Source organism: Ranitomeya variabilis, chromosome 1, assembly GCF_051348905.1.
Source record: "Ranitomeya variabilis isolate aRanVar5 chromosome 1, aRanVar5.hap1, whole genome shotgun sequence".
Classification (NCBI taxonomy): Eukaryota; Metazoa; Chordata; class Amphibia; order Anura; family Dendrobatidae; genus Ranitomeya; species Ranitomeya variabilis.
Genome location: NC_135232.1, coordinates 451,111,585 through 451,125,490, shown reverse-complemented (window position 1 = coordinate 451,125,490; position 13,906 = coordinate 451,111,585). Strand labels below are relative to the sequence as shown.

The 13,906-nt window shown below is 39.3% G+C and overlaps 1 protein-coding gene across 1 annotated transcript in view; it reads right to left on the bottom strand.

The window, feature by feature from the left end:
- BNC2 (basonuclin zinc finger protein 2) overlaps positions 1 to 13,906 on the bottom strand; it is an 880,369-nt gene that overhangs the window by 629,939 nt on the left and 236,524 nt on the right. Inside the window, exon 2 of the mRNA XM_077249966.1 lies at positions 6,298 to 6,504. Within this exon, the coding sequence (XP_077106081.1) occupies positions 6,298 to 6,504 (207 nt within the window). The remainder of the gene's footprint in view (positions 1 to 6,297; positions 6,505 to 13,906) is intronic.

Genomic DNA, 13,906 nt, shown 5'->3' with positions numbered 1-13,906 from the left:
TTAGTTGGATAAACATAGTCTACTAATTTTAAGACAAGGAGCTCTAGTGCCCATGTATACCTTAGAAACAGCCTAGACATTTTCTACAAATAGAGCCTTACTACCATTAGATACATATTGAATAGCAACTTCAATGCCAACTCCATTTGCATGAAATATAATCAATTCTTGACCTTTAAAACTGGTTCCTTACTCCACAGGATGGTCCACAGAGCTGGTGCCTAATGGAAACCCAGCCTTGTTGTGCCAACAACACTTTTAATATAACCCTAATATAGTTTAGGATAATCTATACGTGGCTTTGGATTTACTCAATTGCTAGATTTAATACTTGGGACTCCACTAAAAGAAAAATTGGCAGTAGAGAATCAGAAGCTGTGTGACTTTTATTAAATTCATATCCTACTGTATCAGAGACTTGTAATGATTTATGTAATAAGTCCCACAAAAAGAAATTACACTTCCTACAGTGTCCCGGATTATGTAGCTGGATGCCTAGTCAGTCAGCATCAAAGAAGTAATGAGGATTTTGATGGTTTCCGCCCCCTTTGAACATGAGTATGTATGACATATTGAGAAAGTCAAAGTATTTGGAAACTGTTGCAATTAATGGAAAACATAACCTTATGGTCAAACACAATGAATTCCTTAAGCAAGCAGTGTTAGGCCTTGGCAGCTGTATAGAACATTCCCTTAACATTGACAGTGCTGGAATTCTTTTACTTGCATTATAAATCAGATTGTGCAGCTCTGCAGAGACTGAGGGACCCTCATACTTTGCCCTATCAGGCGCCTCTTGCCCACCATTCATCTTCGAAACACGCGACTGGTCAAAACAATTGTCACGGATGCAGGTTTTCATTTATCGAAACATCTTTACACAATGTTACTGTCATCCGTATAATAAATAAACATTTCAAAGACTCAGATTTTCTTCTTTAGAGATATTTCACTCTGTATGGCTAGTTAAACCAACCCTTTCTTGAAGTGGTAGTCCAGTACCTAAAATGTCGTTTCTAAATATCTATCGTTTCACCCTTACTACTTTTGTAATTAGCTTTATTGTACAACACCCTACACTTCTGCATATATCTAGCTAATTCCTAAATGTTTGGTTTGGTTTTAACTTCACTTCTTGTGAGTGACGTTTCATTTGAGAAGAGTCCCAAACAGGACACCACAGGAGTCTGGGGCTGCACTCACTTTAATGCTGCTGTTACTTATTACAGTTTCTTGCACTGGCAACCTCTAAAAATGTCCTGGATCCATGGTAATAAATGCTGTGGGAAAGGTGAGAGCAGCACCCGGAGACTGCTTCTATCTCTGCTGCCGCATCTTCTAAATGTGAAACAAGATGTCATCTGGGGCGTTGATAGAAGCAGAGAGTGACACTAGCAATGCTCCACAGCCTCTAGCACCACCCTCAGAGGGCGGTGAGTGACAGTAGCGGTGCCCCACAACTTCTAGCACTACCCTCAACTGAATCGTCATCAAGGGGCAGTGCTGGTGTCACTTACTGCTTCTATCACCATCCCATGATGACAATTTGTTAGAGGGAGGTTTTAGAAGCTGTGGGGCAGTGCTGATGTCAGTCAGTGCTTCTATCACCACCCCCTCATCATGTCTTGTTTCACAGTTAGAAGATGTGGCACAGATAGAAACAGAGAGCGAGTGCTGCACTCACCTATCCAACAGCAACTAACACCAAAGATCCAGGAAAACTTCAGAAGGCGGTGATGAAAGAAACTAGTGAGTAACTGCAGCATTGCCCTCTGGTGATGTCCTGTTCCAGGAGGAGTAATAGACCCTGCTGTGGAGTGAGTGCAGCCCCAGCCTCCTATGACGTCCTATTTGAGACAACTCTCAAATGAAACATCACAGGAAGTGAATAAAAAATATATTTAGGGATTATCTAGTTAAGGAGAAATGTGGGGAATTTTACAATGAAACTAATTACAAAAGTGATAAGGGAGTAAATATAGACTTTTAGAAAGGACACTGAAGAACTTGTATGAGAAAAAGTCTGAATGAGCCCTTAAACTATAATATAGATATTCTGCCAGTGGCAGAGGGTGTAACAATAGCAAGATTCTCAACTCATCGCGATATTGACTTATCTAATCATTTGCCATTACAAACCTTCTACTTTATATTACCAAGAAGAAATTCGGATTGCAATGGATGCAAATAAAATCAATAATACGTTATTCCATAAAGTTAAAAATGATTAAAAGCATCCGTAATGATGAAAGATGGGATTACTCTGACGCATTTCTGGTATTACTGACCTTAGTCATAGGCCGGGGTCACACTTGCGTGTGCAATGCGAGAAACTTGTGCAAGTCTCTCACATCAATATCCGGCACTGCCGCCGGCACTCAGGACCGGAGTACCAGGCTGCATGTATTTCTATGCAGCTGAACGCTTCGGTCCCGAGTGCCGGCGGCAGTGCCGGGTATTGATGTGAGTTTCTCGCATTGCACTCGCAAGTGTGACCCCGGCCATATAGTTCCTTACTGCATTACTATGGGCAGTAACCCCCTTTGCAATCCAAATTTCTTCTTGGCAATTTTAAAAACCATGGTCAGAGATTCTTCAAGAATTGAAGGATATTCTCATAAGAGAGGTTTTCTCTACTTGCAACACAGTGAGGCTTTTCTACTCATTTCGTATTTTAATTATGCCTCCATTTTATAATTTGTTATTCTTATTATTTGTTAAACTTTGCTTACAAATGGCCATAAAAAGTGGGCTACATTTCCATGAAGAATTTACTAGTAGCATGCCAATTAAACTAAACATGTGAACACCTTTTCATTTAGATAAGCAGTGAATAGGAACTGTGTGAGCCTTTGAGTTTGAAGTCAAGCATGATGAAGGGCAAAAAGCATGTGATTACAAAAAACATTTTCTGCAGACGTGATCTGTAAAATAGGTCAAAAGTGGCATAAGTGTGCTCAAGGTACAAAAGGAGAATGACGTTTCAACAGCTAAAAGGATCAAGCAATAATAAAAACTATAAAATATAATTGAATCTACTGGAATATAATCGAGTAAAGCCTCATTCAGATATCATTTTTTTATGTACAGAAAAAAATACAGTGGGGCAAAAAAGTATTTAGTCAGTCAGCAACAGTGCAAGTTCCACCACTTAAAAAGATGAGAGGCGTCTGTAATTTACATCATAGGTAGACCTCAACTATGGGAGACAAACTGAGAAAAAAAAATCCAGAAAATCACATTGTCTGTTTTTTTTATCATTTTATTTGCATTTTATGGTGGAAAATAAGTATTTGGTCAGAAACAAACAATCAAGATTTCTGGCTCTCACAGACCTGTAACTTCTTCTTTAAGAGTCTCCTCTTTCATCCACTCATTACCTGTAGTAATGGCACCTGTTTAAACTTGTTATCAGTATAAAAAGACACCTGTGCACACCCTCAAACAGTCTGACTCCAAACTCCACTATGGTGAAGACCAAAGAGCTGTCAAAGGACACCAGAAACAAAATTGTAGCCCTGCACCAGGCTGGGAAGACTGAATCTGCAATAGCTAACCAGCTTGGAGTGAAGAAATCAACAGTGGGAGCAATAATTAGAAAATGGAAGACATTCAAGACCACTGATAATCTCCCTCGATCTGGGGCTCCACGCAAAATCCCACCCCGTGGGGTCAGAATGATCACAAGAACGGTGAGCAAAAATCCCAGAACCACGCGGGGGGACCTAGTGAATGAACTGCAGAGAGCTGGGACCAATGTAACAAGGCCTACCATAAGTAACACACTACGCCACCATGGACTCAGATCCTGCAGTGCCAGACGTGTCCCACTGCTTAAGCCAGTACATGTCCGGGCCCGTCTGAAGTTTGCTAGAGAGCATTTGGATGATCCAGAGGAGTTTTGGGAGAATGTCCTATGGTCTGATGAAACCAAACTGGAACTGTTTGGTAGAAACACAACTTGTCGTGTTTGGAGGAAAAAGAATACTGAGTTGCATCCATCAAACACCATACCTACTGTAAAGCATGGTGGTGGAAACATCATGCTTTGGGGCTGTTTCTCTGCAAAGGGGCCAGGACGACTGATCCGGGTACATGAAAGAATGAATGGGGCCATGTATCGTGAGATTTTGAGTGCAAACCTCCTTCCATCAGCAAGGGCATTGAAGATGAAACGTGGCTGGGTCTTTCAACATGACAATGATCCAAAGCACACCGCCAGGGCAACGAAGGAGTGGCTTCGTAAGAAGCATTTCAAGGTCCTGGAGTGGCCTAGCCAGTCTCCAGATCTCAACCCTATAGAAAACCTTTGGAGGGAGTTGAAAGTCCGTGTTGCCAAGCGAAAAGCCCAAAACATCACTTCTCTAGAGGAGATCTGCATGGAGGAATGGGCCAACATACCAACAACAGTGTGTGGCAACCTTGTGAAGACTTACAGAAAACGTTTGACCTCTGTCATTGCCAACAAAGGATAGATTACAAAGTATTGAGATGAAATTTTGTTTCTGACCAAATACTTATTTTCCACCATAAAATGCAAATAAAATGATAAAAAAACAGACAATGTGATTTTCTGGATTTTTTTTTCTCAGTTTGTCTCCCATAGTTGAGGTCTACCTATGATGTAAATTACAGACGCCTCTCATCTTTTTAAGTGGTGGAACTTGCACTATTGCTGACTGACTAAATACTTTTTTGCCCCACTGTACATGTTTTTCATTTTTGTCTTTTTCTTCCCATTTTTTATTTTTCCAGCGATATAGCCATATGAGGGCTTGTTTTTTGAATGAGACAAATTCATTCTGCCACATGTCACAGTGTACTGGAAAACAAGAACAAAAATTCCAAGTGTGGTGAAATTGCATGGTTTATCATTCAGATGATTTATTTTATATTTTGATGGATCAGACATTTGTCAATGCAGCAATACAAAATATAGTGTTTTATTTATTTTTAATATTGTTTCATTTTTAAAGTGGCAAAAGGGCATTTAGGTATTTTAAAAAATATTTTATAAACTTTTTTTTTCCTTTTTACTGTATTTAATAGTCCGTTTAGGAGACTTGAAGCTGCGATGGTCCCAACACATGTGCTATGTATAGCAAAAAAAAAGGCACTTGTTTATTGGAGAATTGTAATGACAGGCACAGGAAGTCTTCAGCTGACCCTCGGCTGTGTTGACAAGCCATTGGTGCCTCAAGATTGTGTGAAGGGCATGCGGATGGGTGGGATCAATGACCCTCTTCCTGCCTGTGCATGTTAAATGCAGAGATTGACAGCAGCATTTAGCTGATTAACAGCCATGAGATGATCTCTGATTCACCTGTGGCTGTCATGGGCACTTGATGGCTGATTAATCAGCCATCAAGTGTGGGGAAAGATGTGGGCTCACACGCTGAGGCAAAGGTAGGGACTCAGCTGATGACACAATTATAAGTCATCTGTCGTGAATGGGATTAAACATGGATGGTACACGCATGCCATCCTTGTGCTGCACTTGTTTTTCACGGACCCATAGAGTGGTATTGGTCCTTTTCATCTGAAAAAATTGACATATCTCCATAAGTTGTGCACATAGACATGGTCCATGAAAAGAGACGGGTATGTGAATAGCCCTATAATGGGTACATGTTCTACACATGAAAAAAATAGATACAACATGTATGTGCAACACTGACTTCTAAATGAGGCCTTACTGTAAGGCATATGTTGATTACAGCAAAATAAACTCTGGCAATGGCCCATCTATGACCAATGGAAGAGGGTCGTCCATTTAATGTATCATCCAGCAAACAACATACAAGGCTTCTCATTTTCATCATATGCATTGATGACTCTGTTAGTAAATTGTACAAGTACAGAGCTGCAGAAGAAAAGCCAGTTAGATGGGCCATCCACTAAATAATCCCTACAGATGTATTTTATACATATAGCCACTAAAGTTATAGTCAGTATATTATTTTTTATTCTAATTAATATTGACTATTTTGACTACTGACGATATCAATTATTTACAGTGATTTAAGCTAAACAATCAACCCCTGTCAGGAACCAATACATACATACCCACACGCATCATATAGCCATTCACATGCCTCATAACTATTAGTCAGCTGTTTCTTGTGTGAGCAGGGTAAAAACTGACTAGAATGGAGTTAGCCTAATTGGATCATTTCTTAGCCCTAAAATGATTTTGTTAATAGAAAGAAAAGCTCTGTCACATACAGTATTTCATAGTGCATTCAGGAACTGTGCATATGACTTCAATATACTGTAGAAGACTATTCCAATACTTACAGATTTTCCTGATTTTACTTTTGGGTCCACTTGCCAGGCTCCAGGCCAGTAAGAAGGTGTCAGGTCATCACTCATTGTACTGGATGGCCATTGTACATCCCAGGATGGAGCTGCAGCTGGTAAGCTATGAGTTTCATGAGCAGTTGGTGGGTCTTCACTGCTGACCTTAGTACGGTTCATCATTGGGGCACAGTCCCCATTGCAATCCTGTTGAAAACACACAATGTTATAATATCTAGCAGTACCTTGTTGCATATTGTTTGATGTCTTACCAACATCTGCCATTTATGTATAGCGCAAGTCGGTAGCACGTGTATGGAGTGGGCTCAAGGGATGAGCTCGCCCCATACCCAGCAGATATTGGTTGTGCTACACAGCCAATATTTGTCTTTATAATCCAGCTCTCCCAGCGGTTGTTAACATGTTAAGTTCTGCTGTGAAACTCTGACAGCAGCATTAACAGCGCACCGGCATGTGGTGCTTTATTCTAATCCCAATCAGCACCCACGTGCTGTGATCATGGGGTACCAATGAGTTGCTATGACAGCTGGAAGTCAGTTGAAATCCTCAATGCCTGTCATTATGGAGCTCCTTTGAAACCCTGCCTGTAGCTGGGCTTGAGGGGACTAAGGGGACTAGCAAATACAGTACAAACAGTAAAAAGTAAAAAAATAAATAAAACATAAAAGTTCAAATCACCTCCTCTTTCACAATTAAAAATAAAGTTAACAAAAAATACACATATGTGGTATCACTTGGTCCAGTAAAGTGTCATCTATCAAAATATAAATATAATTAACTCAATCGGTAAGCAGAAGCAAAATCAGAAATTCTAAATGACAAAATTCCGTTTTTTGGTCACTGCAACAGAGCAAAAAAAACGCTGAAAAATAGATCAAAATGTCATATATATCCCAAAATGGTATCAATAAAAACGTTGTCTCACCCCGCAAGAAACAAGCCATCACACAGACCCATTAACGGAAAAATGAAAGCATTCTGGGTCACGGAAAATGGTGACACAATCTCGAATTTGTTTTTTACAAATCTCCATTTTTTTCACCACTAAAATATTAAAAAAGTGGACATGCTTTGTAATCAGACTGATTAGTGAAATCATTATCTTTACAACACAATGTACAACATAAAAACTATTCTTAGAAAACAATTTCAGAATTGCGTTTGTTTTGCAATTCCACTGCACTTGGAATTTTTCTCCTTTTCTCCAGTACACTATTATTATTATTATTATTTATTATTATTTATTTATATAGCACCATTAATTCCATGGTGCTGTACATGAGAAAGGGTTACGTACAGTTATAGATATCATTTGCAGTAAACACATTTACGATGACAAACTGGTACAGAGGGGAGAGGACCCTGTCCTTGCGGACTTACATTCTATGTGGTAAAATGTCCAACTTGTCCTGCAAAAAACAAGCCCTCATTTGTTTATGGAGACAGAGAAATAAAAAAGTTATGGAAGAAGGGGAGGAAAAAACAAAAACACAAAAACCGAAATTGGCGACTAAATTTTCTTATTTACTACATACCAATCAGATATCAAGCAAACACTAAATAAGCAACAGAGTTAAGTAGCAACCCTATAATGGAAGCTTTCATTCAGCCTTTAAGGAGTCAACAAGATTTGTTGATTCACTATTATACAGTCAAATTGGTTTAGAGATGAAAACAGTTGAACTTGATTAATTTTGTTGTGCTGAAAGCGAATATGATGCTTAGATTTGCTAATTAGCTCTGATTTTCAAGATCCTGAGGAGGTTGTAGTTACTTAGGGCACCTTACATGCAGGCTAATAGAAAAATTGTGTCTTTATTATTTCATCATTATTGTTGCCCGATGAGTACATGGAATAACATGCCGCCTACTGACGTGTGTTAAATGCTGCCATCAGAAATTAACAGTGGCATTTAGCAAAATAACAACAGTGGGCAAAGCTTCACTCCGCCCATTACTAATTATTAACCTGTTAAGTGTTCATTTCTGACAGCGGCATTTCACACATGCCGGCATTTCTGCCGGGAAAGATGCCGGCTCGACCTGCGTAAATGTGCTTCCTACAGTGGGTACGGAAAGTATTCAGACCACTTAAAATTTTTCACTCTTTGTTTCATTGCAGCCACTTGGTAAATTCAAAAAAGTTCATTTTTTCCACATTAATGCACACTCAGCACTCCATCTTGACTGAAAGAAAACAGAAATGTAGAATTTTTTGCACATTTAATAAAGCAGAAAAACTGAAATATCACATGGTCATAAGTATTCAGACCCTTTGCTCACTCATATTTAAGTCACATGCTGTCCATTTCCTTGTGATCCTCCTTGAGATGGTTCTACTTCTTCATTGCATTGGAGTCCAGCTGTGTTTAATTACACTGATAGGACTTGATTTGGAAAGGCACACACCTGTCTATATAAGACCTCACAGCTCACAGTGCATGTCAGACCAAATGAGAATCATGAGGTCAAAGGAACTGGCCAAGGAGCTCAGTGATAGAATTGTGGCAAGGCACAGATCTGGACAAGGTAACAACAGAATTTCTGCACAACTCAAGGTTGCTAAGAGCACAGTGGCCTCCACAATCCTTAAATGGAATAAGTTTGGGACTACCAGAAGTCTTCCTAGACCTGGCTATCCAGCCAAACTGAGCAATCATGGGAGAAGAGCCTTGGTGAGAGAGGTAAAAAAGAACCCAAAGATTACTGTGGTGGCTGAGTTCCAGAGATGCAGTAGGGAGATGAGAGAATGTTCGCAAAGTCAACTATCACTGCAGCCCTACACCTGTCAGGCCTTTATGGCAGAGTGGCCTGACAAAAGCCTCTCCTCAGTGCAAGACATGTGAAAGCCTGCATAGAGTTTGCTAAAAAACACATGAAGGACTCCCAGCTATGAGAAATAAGATTCTCTGGTTTGAGACAAAGATAGACATTTTTTGGCGAGAAATCTAAGCGGTATGTGTTGAGAAAACCAGGCACTGCTCATCACCTGCCTAATACAATCCCAACAGTGAAACATGGTGGTGGCAGCATTATTCTATGGGAGTGTTTTTCAGCTGTAGGGACAGGACAACTGGTTTTCATTGAAGGAAAAATGAATGCGGCCAAGTACAAAGATATCCTGGATGAAAACCTCTTCCAGAGTGCTCTGGACCTCAGACATGGCCGAAGTTTAACGTTCCAACAAAACAATGACCCTGAGCACACAGCTAAAATAACAAAGGAGTGGTTTCAGAACAATTCTGTGACCATTCTTGACTGGCCCAGCCAAAGCCATGTCCTAAACTCAATTGAGCATCTCAAGACAGACCTGAAGATGGCTGTCCACCAACGTTCACATCCAACCTGACTGAACTGGAGAGGATCTGCAAGGAAGAATGGCAGAGCACCCCCAAATCCAGGTGTGAAAAACTTGTTGCATCATTCCCAAGAAGACTCATGGCTGTACTAGCTCAAAAGGCTGCTTCTACTCAATACTGAGCAAAGGGTCTCAATACTTATGACCATGTAATATTTCAGTTTTTCTATTTTAATACATTTCCAAAAATTACTACATTTCTGGTTTTTCAGTTAAGATGGGGTGCAGAGTGTACATTAATGAGAAAAAAATGAACTTTTTTGAATTTACCAAATAGCTGCAATAAAACAAAGAGTGAAAAATTTAAAGGGGTATGAATACTTTCCGTACCCACTGTATGTCATGATGGGGTTAAGTTAAAAATATTAAGGTCAACATTCAAAAGGCATGCCATGCTCAACCATATACTGTATTGCAAAAAAGTCCACACAAGTATTTATTATCCTTAAACTAAAATGTGCACAACCCGCCTACATCTTTAGTGTTTTTTGTGTACTTCTATATGTAAGAATAACTTTTTATTGATATAACAAAATAGTTATTATTGAGGTTAGCAAGCAAACCAAAGGAAGTTCATTCTTGGTTCTCATTATACACAGTTTAAAAATAATTCTTTTATAGTAACTTATTTTTCTTTAATATTGATTTTAGTCACACTACTCTATAGAATTCTTCATACAAGGAATGTTTAAATCAGAGCTTTGTATTAAAGGGAACCTGTCATCAGGATTTTGCTGAGTAACCTACAGACAGTGTCAGTTCGGCGCCGTTATACTGATTAAAATGATACCTGGGTGATGAAATCCATCTTATGGTTGTTGTTTAATCTTTATTTTCAGATTTCAGTTAATGATATGCTCATGGTCTGGGGAGGCCTGTGGGGGGTTTTATGTGGTGCTCTGCTTATGTATTCATCAGTATGGCTTATGACAGGTCACTGATCTCTGAGTGACCTGCTCCCTATTTTACATAATGAATATTATATACAGGTGCTTCTCACAAAATTAGAATATCATCAAAAAGTTAATTTATTTCAGTTTTTCAATACAAAAAGTGAAACTCATATATTATATAGAATCATTACAAACAGAGTGATCTACTTCAACTGTTTATTTCTGTTACTGTTGATGATTATGGCTTAAAGCCAAAGAACACCCAAAAGTCATTATCTAAGTGAATCAGAATACTTTATAACACCAGCTTGAAAAATGATTTTAAAATCCAAAATGTTGGCCTGCTGAAATGTATGTTCAGTAAATGCACTCAATACTTGGTCTGGGCTCCTTTTGCATCAATTACTGCATCGATGTGGCGTGGCATGGAGGCGATCAGCTTGTAGCACTTCTGAGGGGTTATGGAAGCCCAGGTTGCTTTGATAGCAGCTTTCAGCTCATCTGCATTGTAGGGTTGGTGTCTCTCATCTTCCTCTTGACAATACACCATAGATTCTCTATAGGGTTAAGGTCAGGCGAGTTTGCTGGCCAATCAAGCACAGTCATACTGTTGTTTGTAAACCAGGTATTGGTACTTTTGTCAGTGTGGACAGGTGCCAAGTCCTGCTGGAGAATGAAATTTCCATCTTCAAAAAGCTTGTCTGGCAGAATTAAGCATGAAGTGCTCTAAAATTTTCTGGTAAATGGCTCCGCTGACTTTGGTTTTGATAAAACACAGTGGACTTACACGAGTAGATGACATGTCTCCCCAAACCATCACTAATTGTGTAAACTTCACACTAGACCTCAAGCAGCTTGGATTGTGTGCCTCTCCACTCTACCTCCAGACTCTGGGACCTCGATTTCCAAATCAAATGCAAAATTTACTTTCATCTGAAAACACCACCTTGGACCACTGAGCAACAGTCCAGTTCATTTTTGCCTTGGTTCAGGTAAGACACTTCTGGCATTCTCTATTGGTCATGAGTGATTTAACACAAGGAATATGACACTTGTAGCCCATGTCCTGGATAAGTCTGTGTGTGGTGGCTCTTGAAGCAATGACTCCAGCAGCAGTCCACTCCTTGTGAATCTATGCCAAATTTTTGAATGGCCTTTTCTTAACAATCATTTCAGGGCTGAAGCTATCCCAGTTGCTTGGGCACCTTTTTCTACCACACGTTTTCCTTCCACTCAACTTTCCATTAAGATGCTTGGATACAGCTCTCTGTGAACAGCCAGCTTCTTTAGCAATGGTCTTTTATGGCTTACCCTCCTTGTGGAATATGTCAATGACTGCCTTCTGGACTTCTGTCAAATCAGCAGTCTTCCCCATGATTGTGGAGCCTACTGAAACAGACTAAGGGACCTTTTTAAATGCTTAGGAAGCCTTTGCAGGTTTTTTTTTGTTAATTATTCTAATTTACTGAGATAAGCTATATGAGTTTCACTTTTTGTATTGAAGAACTGAAATAAATTAACTTTCTGATGATATTCTAATTTTGTCAGAAGCCCTTATATATTAAATTAAAAAATGCAGGCAGGTGCCGGCACTGCAGCATGATCGCATCTATAGTGTGTATTTATTTATTTTCTTTGATGATATCCAGAAATTCATAAAAATAATTAAAAAAAAGTTTGAAAATGGCGCTGGCCGTGTCTGAGCAATAGCTTTAGCAGGCGGTGCCATCTTGCTAAAGAAAAAAAATAGCCTCTTCCAAGATGGCGCTGGCGGCACCTGCACAGTAGCATCTATCGTATCGCCGAACATCTATCGGCGATCCAATAGATGCGCAGTAACATCTATTGGCAATCTATCTGTAATATGACGTTTCTTCCCTTCTGAGCTTTGCACTGTGCCTAAAAAGTCGTTTTTGATTACATATGAGGTGTCACTGAACTCAGGAGAAATTGCACAACAAATTTTGCAGTCCATTTTCTCTTGTGAAAATACAAAATTTGGAGCCAAAAAAGTTTTTTGCGAGAAAAATCTGATTTTTTTTTTTTTTTTCACGATTTAACATTAAAAATTTCTGTGAAGCACCTGTGGGTTCAATGTGCTCAATACACATCTAGTTAAATTCCCAAAGGGGTCTAGTTTACCAAACCGTGTCACTTGTTGGGAGCTTCCACTGTTTAGACACATCGGGGGCTCTCCAAACATGACATGGCATCCGCTAATTATGCCAGCAAATTTTGCATTCAAAAAGTGAAATGGCGCTCCTTCCCTTCCGAGCCCTGCCGTGTGCCCAAACAGTAGATTTCCCCCCCACATATGGGATATCAGCATGCTCAGGATAAATTGCACAACAAATTGTATGGTCCATTTTCTCCAGTTTCCCTTGCGAAAGTAAAAAAAATTAGATCTAAAGGAAATTTTTTGTGAAAGAAAAGTACATTTTTATTTTTTCCTTCCACATTCTAAAAATTCCTGTGAAGCACCTTAAGGTTTAATAAACTTCTTGATTGTGGTTTTGAGCACCCTGAGTGGTGCAGTTTTTAGAATGGTGTCACTTTTGGGTATTTTCTGTCATATAGGCTCCACAAAGTCACTTCAAGTGTGAGATGGTCCCTAAAAAATGGATTTGCAAATTTTGTTGCAAAAATGAAAAATCGCTGGTTAACTTTTAACCCTTATAACTTCCTAACAAAATAAACTGTGTTTCAAAAATTGTGCTGATGTAAAGTAGATATGTGGGAAATGTTATTTATTAACTATTTTGTGATATATGACTCTCTGACTTAAGGGCATAAAAATTAAAAGTTTGAAAATTGCAACATTTTTGCCAAATTTCTATTTTGTTCACAAGTAAAGTCATATCAAAGAAATGTTACCACTATCATGAAGTACAATATGTTGTGAGAAGACAGTCTCAGAATCAGTGGGATCCCTTGAAGCGTTCCAGAGTTTTTACCTCATAAAGTGACACTGGTCAGAATGGTAAAAATTGGCCTGGTCAGGAAGGTGAAAACAGGCTTCGGGGCGAAGGGAGTAAAATTAAAAACAAGAAATCTTGCCATTTAACAAGCCTGTGCAATGGTCATTGTGAAGAGAGGGGGAGCAGGGTCAGTTGTGACATTTCCTATTGTGATTAGTGGATCCTGTGCAATTAGCTGTGTAAACAGATGTTACCTGTCACTGTAATCCTGCTTCTAGGTATTCTGCTGAAAACTCTGAAAGTAATGTCCAATCACCACACACTCTTAGTGGATGCTTTAGGCTATGTGCCCACGTTGCGAATTCGTCTGTGGATTTTACCTCACCGATTTTGATTTACTGCGGATTTCCTGTGTTTTT